This window comes from Dermacentor silvarum, chromosome 2, assembly GCF_013339745.2.
Source record: "Dermacentor silvarum isolate Dsil-2018 chromosome 2, BIME_Dsil_1.4, whole genome shotgun sequence".
NCBI classification, from domain to species: domain Eukaryota; kingdom Metazoa; phylum Arthropoda; class Arachnida; order Ixodida; family Ixodidae; genus Dermacentor; species Dermacentor silvarum.
Window position 1 is genome coordinate 123,503,921 of NC_051155.1, and position 23,048 is coordinate 123,526,968.

At 52.1% G+C, this 23,048-nt stretch overlaps 2 protein-coding genes across 2 annotated transcripts; both read right to left on the reverse strand.

Moving 5' to 3' along the window:
* Positions 1-1,458: 1,458 nt before the first annotated feature.
* On the reverse strand, positions 1,459-3,417 carry LOC119440345 (mucin-2). The gene has a single exon (XM_037705264.1). The coding sequence runs from the start codon at positions 3,415-3,417 to the stop codon at positions 1,459-1,461; it is 1,959 nt and encodes a 652-aa protein (XP_037561192.1).
* Positions 3,418-6,246: 2,829 nt separating this feature from the next.
* Positions 6,247-15,221, reverse strand: LOC125943521 (phospholipid-transporting ATPase ABCA3-like). Its single transcript, XM_049662877.1, has 4 exons — positions 15,014-15,221; positions 12,466-12,613; positions 7,154-7,413; positions 6,247-6,255 (listed from the first exon to the last, which is right to left on the reverse strand). The coding sequence occupies exons 1-4, from the start codon at positions 15,209-15,211 to the stop codon at positions 6,247-6,249; spliced, it is 615 nt and encodes a 204-aa protein (XP_049518834.1). The 5' UTR covers positions 15,212-15,221.
* Positions 15,222-23,048: the final 7,827 nt, after the last annotated feature.

Here is a 23,048-nt window from a genome sequence, read left to right on the forward strand (position 1 = left end):
AATGTAACCAAGGCCGTCTTCCAATCAATCGGTAGGGGCTCACGCCCCTCCCAGATCTGATTGAAATAGTCGAGGAGGTGAACGTACGCCGAGTCAGGGAGGTTGGCTAAAAGCCTAACCGTCACTCGATCCCTGCCTGGCGCCGTTCCTCGTTTCATTTTGGACAGGGCCGCCTTCAGATCGTGGAGTTGGAAGCAACGATCCAGGTCAGCGTTCTCCGTGCCTGCATAGGAGTACGCCGGTCCGAGGGGGTCCTGTTGGCGACCGCCGAGATATTTATCTCTGAGCGCTTGTGCCAATTTCTCCGCGTCTCCCGCGTATGCGTGAAGTGCACGCTGTAAGTGTTTTTGTGTTTCTGTGCGTGTTTGGCTAGGGTCTATGAGGGCCCTGAAAAGACGCCAGGTGTTACGACTTGACATCTGCGTAGCGGCATTGTTGCAGCGTTCCACCCAGTTAGAATCGGCGAGCTGGGCCGCGTACTCGTCCGCTTCTTGGGTGAGGGCTGCGATTCGTAGTTTGAGTTTTCGGTTGTGTTTCTGTCGGCGCCAGCGGCGGACTAGGCTGTGCCGAGCCTCCCAGAGGTGCAGGAGGTGGTTGTCCACTGCAGGTGTGGCCTCTGAGAGTTGAACCGTCTGCTCGGTGTGACGAAGTGACGACACGAGGTGTTGAGACCACGTGGCGTAGCCCTGGTGGGGTATGGGGATCGAATTGGTGTACTCCAATCGGAATTTAGTCCAGTCGGGAAGTTTTGCCTGTTGGTAAGGACGGGTAAGGGGGTGTGTTCGGATTGTGGTGAGGATAATGCAGTGGTCGCTGCCGAGGGTTTCCTCGGTGTTGAGCCAATCTGCGTGTCTGATGTTTTTGATCAGTGTGAGGTCGGGACATGTGTCGCGAGTCACAGAGTTGCCAATGCGTGTTGGGTGTGTGGGGTCCGTCAGGAGGGTGAAGCCCATGGTAGAAATCAGTTCCGCCAATTTTCTACCGCGTCGTTCCTCCCGATGGTAACCCCAATGGGTGCTGGGGGCATTAAAGTCACCTACAATCACTAGTGGTTCCCTGCCTGCAGCCGCTCGCGCTTTGCTAAAGATGTCGGTGTACGTTATGTTGGGCAGTTTGGGTGAACTGTAAATGTTAAGAATGTGTATGGATGGGTCCTGCTTCCTAAGTGGGAGGAGGGTCACCATAGCACACGAGTAAGGCGGGTCGCATTCTAGATCCACCAAGTTGGCGGTGTAATTTCGGTGCACGCATATTGCGGTTTGTGCGTCCCTTTGATACACGGTATAATTTGTAAGGGCGGCGTGCTCGCCTGGCTCCTGGAGAGCCACTACCGCGGGTAAATCGGGATATGTTTCTAGGTGGAGCCGGAGAGCAGCCCGCTTAGTACGGGCGCGAAATCCCCGGCAATTCCACTGAACGATTGTAAGAGGGTCCGAATTAGCGCGGGTGCGGCGTGATTTAGGGCCGTGTCCCGCCATCTTGGGGATTAGAATTTTGGGTGGCTTCCAGTAGAGCAGAGAGGTCCATAGGCGCTCCGCTGCTCGTTCTGGGGCTATTATCCGGGGTTGCAGTCAAACTGACAGGCTGCCGATCAGCCTCGGCCATATGAGGTAGTGGCCGTTGCATCTGCGATTTATTCACCCGTTTAAGCTTGGTGGTGGGTCGACGGGTGCTGGAAACGATTTGGGGCAGCTGGGCGACTATCATGGCCGGGATGCGGTCGAATACAGTTTGAATAGCAGCAGCGAGTCTATCCTCGATAGTGGTTACTATGGAGGCCATTTGGCCCTCCAGGTTGCTGAGACGCGCTTCAATCGGAGCTAGGAGTGCCGTGCAGTCCCTTTGTTCAGAGGGGGCACTGTCCATTGCTTCCGGTGCTGGCCCGGAAGGTGTCGAGGTAGGAAGTGGGGGCGAGCGGTTCACGAGCGCCTCCATTGCCTGTGTTAGCGAGGCCACTTTGGCCTTAAGTTGCTGAATTTCGATTTGTTCCCGCGAGGGAGTGGGAGGTGTGGGTGGTTTGGGTGGGTTCGGGGAGGGACGGGGTGGGGAGGCTGCCGTACCCGTGCCGCTCACCTGAGGTCCTTGTCGGATGCGAGCAGCCCATGTCAGTTCCCCTTGGGCAGCAGGCTGGAGTCCGGGTGGCGGCAGGTGCGATGTGGAGGAGGCAGGTGGGCGCTGCCTCGATGGAGACCTCTCGGTGGGAGGTCCCGGCGGAGTGAGGCCTCGCTTGGAAGGCCCGGGGGTCCCCGCTCCAGGATGCGGGGGTGGAGGAGATTTGGTGGCAGGAGATGGAGTCACCTGCTGTGAAGCCCGGGTGTCGGGCGGCCTCGGCTTCCGTGGTCGCTGGCGTTTGCCTTTCGTGGGGCCGGGTTGGCTCTCCAGTGGAGGAGTGGGCGATTTGGGTGGTGGCGCCCTGTAGCGCTCCTTACAGCTCCGGTCCCCGGTGACGTGGGGTCCGGCACAAATAGCGCATTTTGGTGTGCACTCGTGAGGTGCGCGAGCGCCATCCATAAGTGGCACCGTGTTGCCACAGGTGCCGCAGAGGTCCGGCTTAGGGCCAGGGCAGGCGTCGGGGCGGTGCCCAACAGATCCACACTGGCTACATGCTGGTATGGTTTTTTTGTACGGATGTACCAGGATTAGCAGGGCGTCGTAAGTGACGTACCTGGGCTTGATCTTGCCGGAAAAGGTGAGCCTCACCTTGTTGGTGGTGCCTAATCGCCGGATGTGGAGGATCTCGCCCTCCGCCCAGTAGAGACGTTGTTGAAGTTCGGCTTCTGAGTCGGTACTACGCACTGTCACCACTCCGTAGCAAGAGTCCTGAGTATCCGCGCGTAGGTACCCGAAAAGGGGCACCGGTCCGACAGAGGAGAGAACTGTGAGTTCGCCAATCAGTTTGTCCGCAATAAGCGGGTCTGCGGTGTAGGCCAGGATGAGGTTTTGGTCCCGCGCCATCACTACTGTGACCAGCCGGTTGGCGTTTGCTCCAAGGTGGGCGATGAGCGCGCTGCCGGCTCCGTTCTCGGGGAAAACGGTGGTGAGGGACAATCGAGTCCGCGGTTTCAGGACGACGACGAAATCCGTCGTTTTCGGCTTCGGCAGAGGTAGAGGTTGCCACGTGGGTTTCTTCTTCCCCTGCTGCGGGCCCGCGGAGCGCGTCGCAGGCGACGGGAGTGTTGTGGAACCGGTTTGAGCTGCCGCGTCAGCAGCTGCAATTGCTGCGCCGCTCGCCCGCTCTCGTCTTGCCACCGCGGCAGCAAGCGCGGTGCTCTTGAAGGTTTGGGGCAGCTCCGGTCTGCTGTCCGAGGTCTGGATGGTTGTCCACAGCATGCCGTGGGGGTCGTAACCGGCGTAAGTGTCCGCCTCAGGTGCGGGAGTAGTTTGGGGACGATTCCCCGTTCTGCCGGGAGGCGCCATAGCTAGTAGGCCTAGCTGGGCCGCCACCGGCGTCGAGATGTAAAATGCCCGAGAAAGTAGTAAGATGGGTCCACTTGCCAGAAAGTGGTGTCCAGATGAACCGGATCACATTCCGGAGACGGTGGTAAGGTTTTCCTAGGGGTCCGAAGAGGTGGCTAGCGGTTCCGTGCGAAAAACGACGGAGCCGAAACACTGCACATCTGATCCGGTCGCGCGCTCGCAGCGCCCCCCCGGCTTGCTGCGGCGGCATGGAAGAAGGAAAAAAATGAGGAGTGGCCCTACCCAGTCCGCGCGCTAGAAGAAAAGACTCTAGGAGGTCACGTAGTATCTTTCACTGTAGTGTGTATGTTGTCGGGGCACAATGCAGTTTTGTTATGGTGATGTGTGCTCATGCGTGTGCTGCTCCGTAGGTCTCGTACCGTGACCAAGGCGTCGTGTGTCCAGGTTTGTGTTAGTCTTCGTGTTGTTTCGCTTTATTATCCAGACCGTACTCTGCCGGCTGTTGCTGTGGCTAACTGGGATTGGAAGAAATAAAAAGCGTAATATAAGCGCGCCTGCAACGCTGTACACGACATAACGAACCACGGACGTGGCGTGTTATTCTCAATATACCATGGGAGTACATTTGCCGTCTTCGGTGGATTCATGCCAACGTGCCATCACATACTGAAACCGCTATGCTTCAGAACATGTACTACAAACGCCGTGCAGGTCAATAATAGCTGTGATGTGCTCCTGCTTTTGACAGCGGACGATGCACTTGTGGCACGCAAAACAGCCATGTGAACGGATGGGAAAGAAGCAGCTGCTGTAAGGAATTAAACGACGAATCCTCCTTACCGCAGCTATCTTATCGGTGTGCCCTAGGAGCGCAGAGAAGTGAAGGTTGGCGGATTTGGTGCAAGAGTGAACAATGTTCGACAGAAGAACGTACGCCTGCACGCACAACAAACGGCTGATCGCACTTAGGCCCTGTCAACGCGCGAGCGAGCCGCACGCCTACTTATACGAGCATACTTGCCGCCCACCGCGCCGTGGATACCACATAACTTTGCTTCCCTGAAGCTTCACTTACCATGAGAACAGTCTACCTCAGGCCAAAGTCAATTGTATCCAAACGCGTAACGACGTTATTCTACTGGCTTCCTCGACGGCGCGCTGTGGGTCGTCACATCGCCGCGGACCGCGGCCGCCCGGAATTTGTTCAATGAAACAAAACCACTCCTCAGGCCACAACCAGCATACGTGTTTGTACTCTGCAGATGGGCTAGCCATATGCTGATGCATCGGGATGTGCGTAAAGTGCGCTGCCGTTCATCGCCTGCGCATTCTTGCCGTGCAGTGAGAATGCACAGACTTATTTTCAGAAAAGCCGGCAAAAGTAGCGGGAAGCGACTTCCCCGTCTAATTTGCGGAGTTCATTATGAAGTCCTTTCAACTATAGAGCACACTACTCGGACGAAATGACTTTAACAACGGCATCGCGATGATAGACCACGATTGGATCCGTTGGTCGGATCACTGCGCGTCGAAGGCGAGAAATGTAAACAAGAGAGCAGAATGTGTCCTAACAAGATGGCGGAGAGAGAAAGAGAGTAAACTTTAACGGGAAAAGGCAAAACAAAGAAGGAAAATGTGGGTGGAGCCCCTAGTCCAGGGCCCCACTGGCTTGAGCGGCTCGCTGGGCTTGGTCCAGGAGAGCCAGCTGACTGGAGATGGCGGAGTAACGCCAACTTGGCGGAGTAACGCCAACTTCCGACATCACGGAGGCTTCACAGAGACGTGCCGCGGCGTCTCGTCGCGCGCGCAATGGAGGAACCCGGGAAGGCTGCGTGCGGACTTTTTACGCGCGCAATGGGGGAAGCTTAGAGATGTGCGCGCGCTAGGGGGGGTATCGCGCGTTTTCGCTTCTACCACCTATAATACTACTCCTGTCGCGGCTGCGCATGGCCCGGCTGAGCTCGACCACGCGCGTCCTTTCTTGGAGGGAATCTGCGGTAGGCTCGAAGGCTAGCCGGACCGAGATAGGTGACAGCTGCGCGTGCGCTGTGTTCTGGCGCGCCTCGTTCACGTTGAAGCGAGGTACGCAGGTAACCTCCCTACGCATGGCTGTCCGCGCGGACGAACGGGTATACGCGGACCACGCGCCGTATCTTGGAGGAAATGTGCGGCGCGTGCAAACGCGCGACGAGACGAGATGGCTGGTCGCTTAATGTGCGCTGTCGTCCCGCGCACCTACGGTGTTGCACGTCGCGTAAACTCAAGTTTCCGGCACGCGTTGAAGCGATAGGCAACCCGTGGAGTTAGATCCCAGAGCCTCTATGTGTGTGTGCGTGTGCGTGTGCGTGTGTGTGCGTGTGTGTGTGTGTGTGTGTGTGTGTGTGTGTGTGTGTGTGTGTGTGTGTGTGTGTGCGTGTGCGTGTGCGTGTGTGTGTGCGTGTGCGTGTGCGTGTGCGTGTGTGTGTCATACAACCAGAAATTTATACAAGCGACAATAGACAGTTCTAGAATGGCGTTTGTCGCCTTACGTACGTTAAACGTAAGCACCTTTGCGGGACGTTACGGTGCGCGTTCTTTCAAGGCCTTTAGTTTACCGTACGGGAACGCAAACGCAAAGAAGTTATAAAACAGGGCGCCGTCTGGTGCCTCATGCCAAACATATCCAAGCCAAGACAATCCATTAGCAGCCATCCTGTTGTTGCTATGGGGAGGTGTCTCGTTAGGCCTACGGGCGCCGGATCACCGAACGGTCTCGGCAATTGGACGCGCTATGCGCTCATAACTTACGTTTCAGGTGAGTTTAGAGAAAGTGAAAGCCCATTTCAATAGTTACTGGCCCTGAACATGAGTGAGAGCGTGGCCGTCACGCGAATTCACGCTGAAGCGGGAGCCGTTGGTGTCACCATGTTCGACAACACTATTTCTGAGCGTCCGTATACATTACGAACGGTAAACTGGTCAAATAACGTTCGTTATCATAGCGCACGTAAACCAGAGCAACCCAATAGCGTTCGGAGCATGCGCAGTGAGGTCGACGCTATTTCTTTACGTACGTAATGAGTTTACGTTTGATTTCAAATGCTAAACTATAACTCTAATGTTGAGTGCAACAAACCATGCAGTTATCCTCATTATGGTAGAGCAAAAAGCTCACAGTACCAAGCTAACTGGGGCGAAAGGTAACCTATGATTTTCAAAACTAAAGCACTGTCTGTGTATTAGCTAACCATTTTTGCGCGTCTGCTGCACGATTTGTCGTGGGCCATGTGAGCCTAATTCTTTCAATCGCCCATGTGATGACGCCCTATAGTGACTTTTGGTCAATGCCATTTAAGGCATGTCTGTGTTGGATTTCACGTATTAATAGCCTTAGCTCACGCATCTCCCGCGTTATCAGACCACCGAATATTACACGTTTCGCGATACTCGGGCCTTATTGCATAACAGTCCAGGGTTCGTAATCACATAGAACTCCTCTAGAACAGTTCGTAAGAGCAACTGCCAGCCAATATTCACGAGGGGCCTATTATTACCGAAGGTTGCCAGCCACTGGGAAACATCACTCATGAACGAAAAGCTTCGTGAATTCAGCCCCTGATGTGTTGATTCAACGAATTCATCCGATGTACAGGAGGCCTCGTCAAGGTTGTATGTCTTTCGTCTAGGGGCCTTTGGATATTTGTAAACGCTCGAAGCGATTCACTAGATGTCGCTGTGGAACGCGTGTCTCGCATACCTGTCCCCTTCGCAGCACCCCTGGAAAGGTGTAGAAGAGCGTGTCGCCCAAGTGTTCGACGTCCCAGTCGCTGCCGATCAAGGCTACATGCTCGAGGGAGAAAAGCAGCGTCAGAAGCAGCGGTGGCAGCAGCCAGCTGAACAGCGGCTGCTTCTTCTGACGCCAGACACACAAGGCACGCTTGGCCAGCACGGCCCACATGCGAATCGCGAGGCTGGGCTCCGAGGACACTGTGGTGGCCATCACCTTCAACACGGGCCCTGCACCGGCACCACAATAACCATTTTTTCACAGAAAAACCTTTGGCGTGGACACCACCACGCGAAAAAAAAAAAAAAGTAACCAACGATGACGATACTCCAAAATGTGAAATTTGAGCGCAGCTGTATACGCGTTTTCATTTCGCGATATATTTGCTGGCGCGGACAATCTGTCTCGTGCGATGCGTTGCAAACGGAGCGAAGTGTGCCGCCACTGCCTAGCTAATGGGGAGATCGCGAGAGGCGGCGCGAGGGTGACGCGTGGGCGCGATTCATAGCAGCAGCCGCAGACAGACCTCCGCTCATCCAGCGCTTTGTTTCCATACAGACGATGCCGCAAAGCCCGTCTTGCGCGGCACTACGCTATTTTTCTCACGCTTTTGCCGCACCCTCCTCCTCCGCTTTCCTCCTCGCGCTGTCTTCGCTTCACTAGCACCGACTTTCATCTCCCAGTATGCTCCACGTTCGCTTTCATCCTTCGCTGTGTTCGTTTGCTCAGTTACGAGGAACAATGCCGACGCCGACGCTCGCCGTAGGAATGAGCGCCTAAGAGCTGTGCTCTAAAATAAAGAAAAGCACAGCTCAGACACATGACTCCTAAATAGAGACGGTTTAATTTTCGGTGTGGTCCTGTGATGACATTTCTATCGAGTGCTTTCGAAAACATCTAGAAGTCGCGGGGGAAATGCTGGCGCCCGAACGTGAGGCTCATAGCCAAACTGCTTGGCTACGGGGTCTGTTTACGGTGTTGCGATGTCCTCCGAGCTGAAGCATCCAGTACTTACAAAAAAAAACAATTAGAAAGTACCATCATCTCGACGGGCTTACACGGATGTGGACAGTGGTCCCAAGCCTTGCAGTCTTGATATTTTGGCCGAAATATGGTTTGGACGCGTTTCGACAGGGGCTAGCTTGTAAGTAGCGCTGCTTAGGTGACACACAAGGCCACTGACAAGGGCACTCACACATGAACACGAAACGCGCAATGTCATTGTCCGTTTCTCGTTTACGTACCAGTATACCTGTATGTGTCACATAAGCAGAGCAATTTACACTGTAAAATAATGTGAGTAAACTTACAAATTTTGGCACTGCTGATAATGATAAAACATGTTTGATTGTTCTGGTTTGTACTCGAGACAGCGAATATTATACAATGTAATGCAGCGTCTTTTACTTCCACTTTAATGCTCTGCCAAGCAAGAAACGCTGAGTTCACCCGCTCTACTCCCGCATCCTAAGAGCACATGAAGTGCCGTGAACTCCTCTAGTGGGAGCAACTCTTTCCTTGTTACAAAACTTTATTTTCTAGAATTATCATACTTTGCCATGCAGTCTGCTAATTAATTCTTTTTTGTGGCCAAGAGCAAGCATACTCTAATATTGCACTATGAGGACCCTCGTAAGCACGGCTAAACGTGTGAAACGCCGTCATTCTATAGACAAGAGGAGTTGCCAGTACTGCGTTTATTATTACAAATACAGTGCATGGATTGACTCATTTTTCAAACCATTCGCCATGAAACAGCTCACCCGCTGCGTTTACCCATTCTATAGTGAGTATTGTGGGTGTTATATCGCGTCGTGAGCTGTAGCATTGGCCCCATATTAGACAATTTTAGTATAGCGTTCTGGCTGCTGCGACCACGCCATACGCATGTCTTCGATTAGAATTTTAGCCAGGCCATCCAGCATGGCTAGGGTAGCTAGCATGGCGAACGGATGACCAACGCCAAATGCGGTGGCGCCCATCAGCTATATATACAGAAATTACTGCACCTCAGCAGTAACGGTGGCACGCTTTGTTAGGCTAGGTCGCGTCAGAAATTACAGCTGATTTCAACAACGACCAGGGGCGTAGCCAGAAATTTTTTTCGGGGGGGGGGGGGGGCAAGCTTCTGCTTTCCTCTAGGTCACGTGATCGATAATAACTGTTGGTAGTTTAAGCACACTCTATACATGTATATCAAAGACATGGGACCCCCCCCCCCCCCTCGCGTGTGCGTGTGCTTGTGAAGACATTAAGTAAAACGTAAAGTAAGCTCAGTAAATACAGTAAGTACGACAGGTACAGTGGGCGTTTGGAGCAACGGTCTCTCATCGCGCCACTGAATGGACCAGTCTTCGAAAACGCATCATTGAGACGACCCGTGCGATCGGAGAAGACATCATTAATTGTTAATTTCCGTTAAGCGTAGATGGCGTCGTCTTCGTCGGGGCGAAGTGCGTTTCACAAGTCAAGGACGGCTATACGCGTGAAACTGCACGTGTGACCAGGCTCTACCTACTCCCATAGCAATAGCTTGTTCGCTGCGTCTTTGCGCTAGAAAACTTAAATACGCGCAAAAACGCGTAAGGCTTTTTTTTTCCGAAGCTTTCGTCGCCCTGCTCCCTCATACGAGAGGGTTGCATTTCTTGCGGCAAGTGCATGGGCCGCTGTGTCTTCCGCTGTGTGCGAGCGTGCAGCCGTCATTTGCCTTTACGTCAACAGATTCAGAATTGTACAGAACATTTCACCGCACAGCATAGATATGGCATGTGTACGCATTTTAAGTAGTGCGTGCAACTCATTTCTGCTTCACTTACGCCGGTGCAAACAGGAAGCGGCTTTGTACCTCACAGAATCTCGACTGATTGGTGTACTAGTGATGCAGGAATGAACTCCGGTATTGTTCAGTGCATAGTGCACATAATCAATTTCTCAGGACGCGTGAACTCCGACGAGAACTGTCAGCGCCTGCAACAAGAGTTTACTTACGCTGTATTGCGCACAGCAGTAATTCATGCTTGTCGGCTGTCTGTTTCGTGCATTCTATTGCGAGTCGGTGGAATTTCACTGCTGTCATCAACCCCTACGTGTGTACATTGCTGGTTTGGGATTCCACAACTGAAACAGCAACTACCAGCCTTCCGTAATTGCTGGTTTGTGATTCAACAACACAACAGTAATTACCAGCCTTCCGTAGGGGCGCAATCGCAAAAAAGAGACGTTTCTCGCGCAGACTAAGCCTACGTTCACACTTGGGAAGCGGCAAGCGGGCGGAAAGGCCAAAGCGGCCAAAAAATGCTTTCCGCGCCTGTCCAACTTGTTCACATTTGTTTTGCTACCGCCGCGGCCGCCGCTGCCGTTTTCGTCCAGATGCATCTCGTCTGCGTACGTTTGTCGGCGTGGTGGCGCTCATTATCGCATTATGTCGAGCGGTATGTTCATTCTTTGACCCACGTACCGTCATCAAAAGTAATCATTTTACGCAACTTCACGTGTCATCTGCGACCTTCGGTAAGTTCCTCGTTGGCGTTCCGTAATTCTCCGCACACGGGCGCGGTAGCGCTGAGTCACAGGTTGGTGCTAGGCGTGAGAATATTTCTTTAATAGCTTTTATTTACAAGTTGTAATAACATTTCATCATTTCGTATTGTCGGCGCCTCCAGGACACCAAAGGGGCAACGGGAACACCACAGCTTATACCCGGGCTGGCCCTTGTGTTGGGGCTCGCCAAAGCCTGCGCGTCCTACGTGAGACCTACGCTCCCAATCTATCGTCGCGACGAGAAAAGCACCCCGCGACTTCTGCAACATACCGTACACGTGCGAGGAGAATTATGGAGCGCCAACGAGGAATCTGCCTAAGTATTGTCTGCCGTGGAAGTGGAAGAAGAAATTGCTTTTATAGTTCTACCTACTTGTTTTCTAGAAATGGACAATGAATAAACGGAAGACGCGGACACCTCGGAAACGGCGGTGGTGGGTTCGCCTGGCTTTGCAAAAGCGCGAGAAGTTGGGTCACGCCAAGGCTTCGTTGCCGCACCTCCGGTCGCGCGACGTTGAATACTATCGCGAGTATTGCTGACAGTACGTTTTAGTGCCACTCTTGTCGTAGAGCAAGGGCTGGTTCTTGATCGCGTCGATCAGCATTACAGCCTACACTTCTAGTGCCATGTTCAATTTTACGACCGGTTGTTTACATGCTAGTGTAGCTTGCAGTGAAGCAGAACGACTTTCCGCCGCGTTTCCGCTTCGCCATGGCGAAAAAATTGGCCCGAGACTGATTTGGCTCGCAGCCTGTTTTTCTGCCTGTTTTGCCGCCTAGGTGGGCGGTTTTTGCAAGATTTTGCCGCTTCCTACAGCTTCGAGACCAAGTGTGAACGTAGCCTAAGATCCTGCGCGAGCGCGGCCTAACCGGCACCTGAAGGGAAGCGGCGGAAATGTATACCGGAGATTTCGACCACCTGGGGTCTTTAACGTGCACCTAAATCTAAGTAAACGGGCCTCGAGCGTTTTCGCCATCATCTAAAATGCGGCTGCCGCATTTGTTGCTTCATTTGTTGCACATCTGTTGCTTCAGAATGCGGCCGCCATATTCTCGCCCAAAACTTCATAGAGTGTCAAAGCCTTGACAAACACCGTGACAGTTTTTTCCATATGCAGACATGATTCGCTGTAAATTACCAACCAAACGGAAGCGCCCAGGAATGAAATTGTGATAGTAGCACCGGTTTCATGAATTATGTCAGCGCGAAGCGACGACAACAAAGGACGGGTAAGTGGGGGGGGGGGGGGGGGGGGTTGCGGAAAAAATTTCGGGGGGGAGTGTTGAACCCCCCAACCCCCCCCACCCCCCCCTGGCTACGCCACTGACAACGACGACAGAACATTGCGAAAACTTGATACGTAAGTAGAGATAAGGCTACGAGAAATATGATTTTGCCATTTATGCTTTGGTGCCGCGATGAAGGACAAGCAACATGTCTTATTTCGGATCGAACGCCGTGGCCTCGGTGTCATCATTTTCTTACGCTAGCCGCGCTAACACGTATACCCAAAGGCTAGCTGCAACGCTAAATTTAAAAGCTAGCATGCGTACGTAATACACAAGTCCCTTCGTAGCGTTCAGTGGATGCGTTCGGACCAGCTGTTTTATAGCTGATGCAAGTCGTATGCGTAGGTTATCATAAAACTGTCAATTGACGCATTACAAATGAGTGGCATGAAGCACAGGCATGTGTCCCATGGGCTTGCGCAAACCAAGAATCAGGGAGCAGTATGACTCACCCTGGACTTCGATCAAAGAATCCTCGTCCTTCCTGGCTGTGGCCGTGCGCTGGTGTTCTTCGCCAACGCGGATGAGCACGTCTTCGAGCGAGGTCACTGTTACGCCCAGAGATTCGATGCCGAGGTCAGCGCTGCGCTGCTCCAAGTCCTGAAAGTTAGGGCGGAGGACACTGTTCTTATTTCTTATGACGTAATGTTATAACAATAATAAGAACAAGGAGGAGTGAGTTTATTCGGCGTCCTTAAGTACATATGGGCCGTGAAATACCGTAAGCTGATTGCTCGTCGGGCTGTGGATTAGAACCACCGGCCACCGGGTTGCGAGACAACCACGCTAATCGATTCAGCCACTGTCGGTTCATCGTACGCACAGAGTTTTGTATGCACAGGTGGTAGGAACACGCTCGTGCCATTGCTCCCGCGTTCGTCGTCGTCGTCTGCTTCCACAGTTGGCTGCGTTTCCTCTAATGATTCCAGTATAGAATTTCACTTCTCTTGTCGTAATGGGGAGGCCGCGTTTACGGGGGTACGAGCCATTGTTTAAGAAGGTATGAGCCATTCAATGTCTTACGTAACAGACAGATTTAATTTTGAAGAAATTTCATAGAAATCCATCCAGAATAAACGCGCTCTGGAAATGCCTCGTCGTCGACGTGTCGGTTCTAGCGTGGGGCCTCCGAAGCCCAGGCGAAAGGTCATCGAAGAGCCGCGGGGCCCAAGTTGAGGGAGCGCGATGCTGAGGCCACATGTCAGCGTCGTCTAGCCCTCCAGGGACCCGACAAAGGTGTTGCACGCATCGGCAAGCAAGCGTCAACTACCCTGGTGCGACGGCGAGGATTCAACGCGGGTTTCTCAACCGGAACATCGGAGCCAGTTGCAGTGCGTGTGACCGGTTGTAGTTCGAGCACAACTTAGTCCTCGTCAGTGCATTTCGTTCGGAGGAACATCGAAGATACACACGACAAGCTTCGCTTATTCCCATTTCCTCTACAGGGGAGGGGCTACTACTTTTTTAACTTTAATGCCTAAGCTTTGAGCTTGGCATTTATCGGGGGGAAAAGTTCGTTAGCTCTTTCGGGGAGATCTGCTTCTGAACAGCGCATGGACTACCTTAGTGAGAATTTAGCCTTTAGTCTTACTCCTCTCTATTGTGCGAGACATTAGTAAGTCTTTGAAACAATAGAGTCTTCGCAGTAGAAGTGCCGTAAAGGGACCGTTTAGTGCCCGGATAAGCAACGCATTCATACTGGCCGTTGTAATCAGTCCCAGAAGCGTGTCAAGACGAGCGCGCCGCTTTCGCAGAACGCGCTAGTCTACGTCGTCGTCTCCATAGAAAGTCTTCTTCTTCGTGGGCTTTTACGTTCCAAAACCAGTTCTGATTATGAGGCACGCCGTAGTGGAGGGCTTCGGATTAATTTTAACCCCCTGGGGTTTTTTAACGTGCGCTAGTCAAAATTACGATGAAAAAATAAGCAAGTGTTACACGTCTGTAAAACGTGAAGGTGAAAGCCTGCCAGCTGTAGAAGACGACGATGACGAACGTGCAAGCAGCGACAGGAGCGCGAGGGGCAGTACGAGAACGCTCTCCTCATCAGAGGCATCCAAGCCAGCTGTGGAAGACGACGACGATGAACGCGCGAACAGTGGCACGAGCACGAGCGCAACCCGAGGTGCGCCAACGAGCCAGCTGCGGAAGAAGACGACGATGCTAGAGCCAACGCTGATGATGATAGTTTTGTGTGGACAAGCGATGGACAGGCGCTTTTTCGTTTCGCCTAGCCATATAAAGCTTCGCTTTAAAAAGGAGAACGATATTGTCGCGTGGTGTTACCGGTGAAAAATATATCACGAAAAAAATTCACCGACGATTACGCTACTCCATAATTCGAAAGTAGAGCGCCGCTCAAGGCGAGCCTTTATTTCACTATACATTGAGGCATAGCACCGATCACCGCACCAACTGGCAGAGCCGCGACGCGCGGCGCTATACTATATGGACCGGCCACACAGTTGACGCTTCTCGGCAACTGCAGCTTATGCAACCATAATCTTTACCGAGAAACGCTTGCGGCCACCGCTATGCGAGAAGGCGAGCTTTCTGATTCTTTTTACCTTTCCCCCGCTCTACCGGCGCCGCCGCTGCCGCGGAAGGCGGCGAGCTTTCTGGTTCTTCTTTTTCTTTACCCCGCTCCGCCGGCGCCGCCACGTCCGCGGATGCGTAGACGGCGCCGTCTGGCGCCATCTCGTAACGGTCGTGGCAAGTCTTGCGCGGCACGGCGCTTTTCGTCTCATGCTGCGCTCTGCGTTCGCTTTCATCTTTCGCTGTGCGCGTTCGCTCAGTTACGCCGAGGGAAAGCGCCGCCGTATTATCCGTAGTGCGAGGTTCTAGAACTATATAAGAGGGTAACCACGGCCTCCGAGACCGGGCAGCTCGCCTTTAATCTCTGAGCCCGTGGCATGATACGTAATACCAGCCTCGTGCTGGCACCGAGCAGGCTGAACCCTCTTTTTCACCAACCATTTCCAAGCACGACGCTGCACTAATCACCTTGAACATGGTGATTATGAGGTGCGTGGCGACAATCTGTCCCAAGATGAAGACGGCTTCTTTGTCCGAGTTGCTCTGAAGCTTCACCTTGGGAGCATATTTTCGCAGCAGATCCCCAATGGCGGTCACGTCGCACCTTGGCGACGTCTTGTTGATGAGCAAGTGGTAGCCCGTGCCGAAACGCTGCTTAAGGAACATCGGCGAACCGGCGCAGCTAGAAGTATAGCCACATTGACGCATCAAATAAAACAAATAGTAATTCAGTAGCCTGTCAGTCAAATCAACCAGCCAATGAACTAAACCAAGCAAGAGGGCCGGAACCTGGGCTTTTTGGATGGCATGACCCACTGCACAGAACTACCACAGCACTGCGTCATCTCGTAGTCAACTAGTGCCACTGTACAGTGTACAATGCATTTATCATTTCTAATCTCAAGTCAGCTAGTCATACAGTCGTAAAAGAATTCCCTGGAGCCAAGCTAGATATCAATCAATCAATCAATCAAACATTAAATCCACCGCCGATAAAAGCATTTATTTCATCTTCACGTAGTGGTTCCTTATTTACAAAAACGCCAAGCTAAACAATCAATCAGTTATCCATAAACTGAGTATTAAAATTAGTAAATTCCAATGTCCCTCGAGAGAGAGAGAAACAACTTTATTTAAATTAAGACCGTGCGTGGTCATTGTGGGTGGAGCCCCTCTTCCAGGGCCCCACTGGCTATTGCGGCCAGTGAAGCATGTACCAGGGACTGCGTCACCTATCGCGTTGTATTAGGCGCTGCAAGACTCGCGCTCTTCCGCGCGGTGCCTCTTAATTGTATAGTTCATCCGAATACGCGTAAGTACAATCCTTTTTTTTTTTGAGAACCCACGACATTTGTTTGCTCTTCTTTTCTATCCAGTCTTCAATTTGCTGTAGTCGCGGTTTCTGTCTGTCTGTCATAGCTTACACCACAATATGCCGCTCTGAACGCTCGCAGTTCGTCGACGGCTATTTGGTGCATGCATTTACAATAGTCTCAGATAGCATTTCACGGATCAGTCGTTTTAATCATTATTTTCTTTCATTTCATTCATTTCTTATAACCCAGAGTAAAACGATGCAGTGAATCCACGAGTTTGCTGGTGCAACTTACCATAGCACAGGAACTCAACTATGTGTTCATGGACACCTTGTGCCCACCACGGTGGTTCAATGTCTATGACGTTCCGCAGCTAAGCACGAGCTCGCGGGTTCGATTCCCAGCAGTCGCTACTACATTTAGATGGAGGCGCATCGCTGAAGCGCTCGTGTACCATGCTCGGTGCATGATGAATATGTGGTCCAAATTCATTCGGAGCATTCCCCTCCCCCTCTTCCCCCATTGGACATCTCTCATAATCCTGGTGCTGAATTGGGACGTTCAGCCCCACACATTTTATTGCGATAGCAATTATATGGACACTCCTAGCGCATATCTGCCGTGGTCGTGGACGTCGCCGTGAGGTTCCGTATAAAGTCCAAACACGGTAATATTGTCGCTGCGCACCGTAGGCTTTATGTGCGAGTGAAAGCTTGCAAGGGCCAGCCGACTATCGCGGCGCAATCACGCACGCGCGAGTGGGAAAGGCTTGAGCGTGCTTTTGCCGTCGCGCGTGAAGCACGGCGGGGAGGGGGGGGGGGGGGGCGTTCGACTTCGGGGTGCGTTCTACTCCGGCGGCGGCTGCTTACGGAGGGCGATCTAAAAAGTGCGCGCCCGCGAGGGCCTCTCCATTTTCAAAGCGATCTGTGATGTGGAAAAATCCGGTAGCTTCGTATAGGCTGTGCTTTCGACGTTTAGTTCCCGTTGAAACGAGAGACGGTACGAAGGTCAATGCGCTCGGCGCTGCTGCCGCGCCTCCTCACTTTAACGTTTTGACAGCAAGTTCCCGCGGTCATCTAGCGAGATATGTTCCTGTTTACGAGCGCACGCGTTACAGTGTGCTTGTTAATTTAGTTAGCCACTTTCTACAACTTTATACGGCTGATAAAACTACTATCCTTAGTTCCTATAGTCTACTAATTCGCTATCGCAATCGATGTTCCGCCCGTTCGGCGAAACTGCGACATTTTATTTTTGATGGACCCCGAGTGGACGTGGTTGAACAATTGATTGTTGCAGTTTAACATGCCAAAGCAACCCACTGCCTGTGAAAGGTGCGGTGATTGGGCACTCCAGAATAATCTTGTGCCCACCCGGGGTTATTTGACGTCGAAACACAGTGCATGAGCCTTTTTTTTTTTTTCATTCCGCCACCATGAGAATGCAGCCGCCGCTGCCCAGAATCGAACCAGTGACCTCTGGTTCAGCAGCAAAACGCCAATGTCGCAGTCACAGCATCGGGTATAGCTCGCACAATAAGAAGGTTCAGCGAACCGCACGGTAGAAATACTACAACGCTTTCCGGGAAGATGGTCGGTGCAGAAATAAATAGATTTACACACCGAATTCGAGCATTTGCCATAATGACCACACGGTCAGCCAACGCGTCCGCCTCGTCCATGTGCTGCGTCGTGAGGAAGACCGCGCAGCTGCGACGAACCTTGAGCAGCAGATCCCACATCTCGCGTCGGCCTTCCGGATCCATATTGACCGTGGGTTCGTCTAGGATGATCACCTGCGAATCGGGGCCCGCATTGACAGAAAGCTCTTAGGCTATAATTGTTCGTAAGAACAAATTCCAGCCAATTCTGATGCTTGTTTCATTCGCCTTTCTCTTCGTCACGCTGTTAGATTAAAGCATGAATCAGTACTAACCTGCACAGTTTTATCTCTTCAATAAGTTGGTTATTAGATGAGAAAATAAAGGGCAAGCTTTCCCTTCTAGAGCTTTCCGCCAGAACCACAACGCAAGTACGGGGGTACTGAATGTTTGAAAAGTACCCGCGCAGTGGAAATGGTGGTCTTAGAATATGAAGATTTACTTACGGCAGTTCAGTGATTCCTACAGGAGATGCTGAAAACGTATGCCACAGCCTTGAGGACATACGCAGTGCATGAACGCACGTACTGGTGAACGAATCTGTACATGCCTCGCCAGTAGTATCGAATAGTATGTTTTGAAGACGCCAGCGTGGCCGCATTGGGGGTCATCGGGAAAAGGCTGCGCAGATGTATGAGCGCAGATGACGGGGAATAACGAGGAGCCATCTACTGCCGTCGGTGAGGTAATTCCGTCGATACAAGAGATCGTCGCGGATGGCACAGTGTTGTGCTTGACGACGAATAGTGCGTGAGAGGGATTCAGGTGAGCAGTGAGACAGGAAGTCAAGTAAGTAGTGAAGAGATCCAGGGGTCTTTACGCGGCTCGGCCGGCATGTCGTGGAAGGTAAGAGCTGACAAATCGCAGGTAGAAGTTAGTGAGCAAACGGCGTCAGAAGGTAGTGGAGAACGGGATAGGGCGTCTGCACCTGAATGCTTGCGTCCAGAACTATAAATGAGACACGTATATCATACTCTTGAAAGCGTAAAGCCCAACGAGCGACGCGGCCAGTGGGTCCTTTCAATGAACCCAACCAGCATAAGACATGGCGGTCAGTGACGTCAAACTCACGTCCTAAAGGTAAGTACGAAATTTAAGGATTGCCCATACGATTGCCAAACACTCTTTTTCCGTCACAGCATAGTTTTGATTCTGCCTTCGTTAGGGTACGGCTGGCAAATGCGACGCCAACGTACTCGTAAAAGCCGTCCTTGCGTTGGGCGAGAATGGCGCCAAGTCCGACACCGCTAGCATCCGTATTAATCTCAGTAGGCGCAATGGGATCGAAGTGGCGCTGTACTGGAGCGGCTGTGAGGAGCCGGCGGAGCCTCGTACATAAGTCGTCACACTCGGAATGACGCGCCAGTAAGAAGCTGCGTCAAGGGGGCGATGATCGAGGCGAAATTACGGATGAAACGCCGGAAATAGGAAGACAAACCGATGAAGCTCCCTAGTTTCTTTAGAGTAGTGGGCTTGGGATACACAGCAACGGCACGAAGTTTGGCAGGACCTGGCATAATTCCCTTTCGAGATGACGTGGCCTAGGATCGTAAGTTTACGGGCATTAAAAGGACTTTTTTTTTCATATTTAGTTGCAACCCAGCTGACGTACGTGAGACACACAAGAACTTGCTCAAGGCGGGCGAGATGCGATTCGAAATCTGTAGAAAAGACCACAATGTCGTCTAAGTAGCTGAGGGAGGTGTGCCATTTAAGACGCCTGAGAATAGCGTCCATCATTCCCTCCAAAGTGGCAGGCGCGTTGCAAAGGCCGAAAGGCATTACATTGAACTCATACAACCCGTCAGGAGCTACGAAAGCCATTTTGGGACGGTCGGCTTCAGCCGTCGGTACTTGCCAGTACCCGAAACGCGGATCCAGCGAAGACAACAACTCAGCTCCTTGTAGGCAATCCATGGCGTCGTCATGAGCGGTAGAGGATAAACGCACTTGCTTGTTTAGCCAGCGGTAATCGACGCAAAATCTGAGGGAGCCATTCTTGTTGTGCACCAGCACGACCGGAGACGCCTAAGAGCTGTGGGAGAGCTGGAACCAAGAAGGTTGGCCGAGGTCGAAAGCAGCACGGCAACATTCAAGAAGTTCAACAACTTTACTGCGTTGAGCTGGCGTAAGCACGTCTTCAACGGTACAGAAGAAAATATCTCGGGAACGTGAGGTTGGTGCGGCACCAGAAGTGACGGCCCGATAGGCAGTGGTGCCTTAACGGAAGGTAGACCAAAAGGAAGAATGACGTCAAAAAGGGTCGAGACGCCCCACATATTCACCGTGTAACAGAGTTGAAGGACAGGAATGGGACTGCACACATAAATCGCAGCGGAACCATCGGCGAGTGTGACGACGGCAAACGGAAGCAGAAGGTTCCGTCGACGCGCACAATCTTCAGATGGTGTAAAAAGGACAGTCGTCACGGAAACAGTCACAAGAGACAGGCGCCAAGGCGGCAGAGAAAGGAGAGATAATGACGTCAACGGCGACGACAACTTTAGGAGAACGGTTCGAGAGATAGACGGTAGTGTCATTGAACGGATGCAAAGCCATTTGCGCACGAGCGCAGTCGACAACAGCATGGTGCGCGGAAAGAAAGTCTCACCCAGAATACCGTCACGCGAAGCACGGCATAGGACGACGAATTCAACAAAATATAGTACATCCTGAATCGTAACACGAGCGGTACATGCGGCCGAAGGCTTGACTTGCCGCGAGCTTGCAGTGCGTACGGAAAGATGGGGAAAAGGGATCGTCACTTTCAGTTTGCGGCAGAGGTCTTCACTTATGACAGAAACGGCAGCCCCTGTATCGGCGAGAGCTGTTGTCGCGACACTTTCCACTAATACTTTGATTTCGTTAGATGGAGAAAGATGAGGTCTTAAAAATTTCGACGACGGCGCAGTGCTTGCCTCGGGAACTGCGGCTGTCAGTTTTCCTCCTGGCCAGAGCTGGAAAGGCGAAGCATGGGTGAAAGGCAACGGCGGCGAGGATAAGAAGACCGGCGTGAGCTGAAGGCGGGGCGCCGTGAATACGAGTCCGAGGTATCAGGGATATAACGGTGCGAAGGTTGTTAGGGAAGGTAGCTGAGGTTCGGTGCGTCATGACGAAAATAAAAGTCCATGGCGGCGACACAAACGCGCAACATGTCCCGGAATACCGCATGCGAAACACATGGGGCGGTTAGCCGGAGTACGCCAGGGGTTAGTAGAAGGTTCGGAAGGCAACAACGGTACGTGAACCGGGCGTACCGGACGTGGCGACGAGTAGAAACTGGCGGCATCGTAGTGGGCACCGGTCGCGCAAGAGGTCGGTTGACAGCTGCAGCGTAAGTCAGAGGTGCAGTCACAGGCGGCGGTTGAGAACGAGGTGGGAGTGCCTCAGCAACTTGCGCCTGGATCACATGACGGAGCGACGGGTCTAGTGTCGAAGCAGGCTCAGTAACACACGCCACAAGAGACAGCTGGCGAGCCACTTCTTCCCGAATGTATTGCTGAATCTAAGGCAGCAAGCCGGAATGATCAGCACCAACGCATCGGGGCCCCAAGGCCGAGAGGTCCGCGGATTGCAAACTGGTACGACGGGTGAAAAGGCGCTGTTTGCGCAGCTCATCGAAGCTTTGACAGAGCTAAATTACTTGGGCCGCGGTCGTAGGGTTCTTGGCCACGAGCATATGGAAGGCGTCATGGTCTATGCCTTTGATAATATGCCTTATCTTATCGGTTTCGGTCAGGGACGCATTAACGCGCTTACAGAGGTCGCTGACATCCTCAGTGTAGCTCGTGAAGGTGAGTGAGTGAGTGAAATAACTTTATTTAGGTCTCACCATTTTGTCGAGCTTGACCACGCAAACGGTGCTAAGCGCGTAGTTTACGCACAGCGGGACGGCCGGAGAACGAAGTGAGCGTCTCTGTGAAAGCTGACCAGGTTGTAAAATCGGCTTCGTGGTTTATGAACCTCAGATTGGCCAAAACCGTCCAGTAAATGATGACGTTGGTCAGCTTGGTACGGTCATACCACTTGTTGTACGCGTTAACGCGTTCATACGCTGCAAGCCACTCCTCCACGTAGTGATCGTCGGTGCCACTGAAGATCGCAGGGTCGTACTGACGTACTGCACCAGAACACACGACAGCCGTGGGACGGTAGCGACTTGCGAGGGGCCGGCGTAGTCGGTCATTGTGGAGGCAGATGGAAACGTATGGCTTCGGAGCTGCAGGCCGGTGAAAACGGGTAGTCAGCGCCTCCACCAAATGCCACGAGATACTAATAATTCCTGACACGTAATTAGCTCTTTACTGAACTAAACCTGTGTTGTGATGTCATATCTATCATCAAGCATAAGTAGTACCATCGATATCTGCCTGTTTTTATTTTTCTATGATTTATTTTTTTTTTTTATTTCGTCCGACCTCTGTGACAAACCGGAAATAGGTCCCTAACCGGAAGTTGCTGCGCAAGAAACAGAGTGTCACTCGGTGCTCGTGCCACTAATAAACCAGAAAAATTGAAAAAAAATAGCACAGTACAAAATTCATGGGTTTAATAGATATTATATCAGAGCATAAGTTTGGTTACAGTTACTGAAGTGTAATCACTGATTACCGCACACACAGAATAACAACGCCGAGGTGCGAGTGCCCCTAATATCCCTGTCACACGGGTAGTCTAACCAAGTTAAGTTTGACGGCAGTTAAAGCTAACCGCAGTTACACCCAGTCACACGATAAACCTTACCATAGTTATTCCGCTAACCATGGTTGTCGCAAATTGAGCTTGGCCACATCAGTCAATGCCGTAACTGACAAAATGGCGGCCCCCAGCTCCGACGCCTGCAGCTCGGCTCGCAGCGAAACACCCTCCCAAAAGCGTGCCAACGGGCCTGTCGCGACGACGGAGGCCTTGATACGCATTTGGGAGGACAAACTAACCGCTCTGCTTTCAAAGACACACAACTCACGCATGTATAACGTCATGGTGGAAACTCTGAACTCCGGCCTGCACTGGGGGAGATGGTCCATATAGTGTCAAGCAAGTTCGTCAGATACTTAAGAACCTGAACAAACAATACCAGTGAGTGGTATTCTTCTTTAGTGGTAACGAAACGAAGAATTCTGCCGGCAAATTGTGTGACTTGTAAGCACTAGCGTGGTACTATCATATGCATCCGCCTTCAAAACACTGCGGGGACACGTTGGAAACAACGAAAGATACGCAGCGTTCATGGGCTAGGTTTTGGCAAAATGGCACTGTTCTTCACTTTGCGTGATCATTTGGCTCTACGCACGTTCAACGCTGCTGGGCTGTTTTGATGTTTTATCGACGGCTCGCGTTTAGCGTACAGAGGTTAAAGCTGCGCTCGCGACACGAGTGCAAGTCTATCGGTGCCGCAGAAAGATGGTGTGAGCTTCATGTGCGTAGACATTCATTTATGAATTGTGGCATTTCCTTCCTGCTAAAATTTACCTGACTGCCTGACAAGTATATATAACATCTCATATACGGGCCCGTTCTCGCCTTC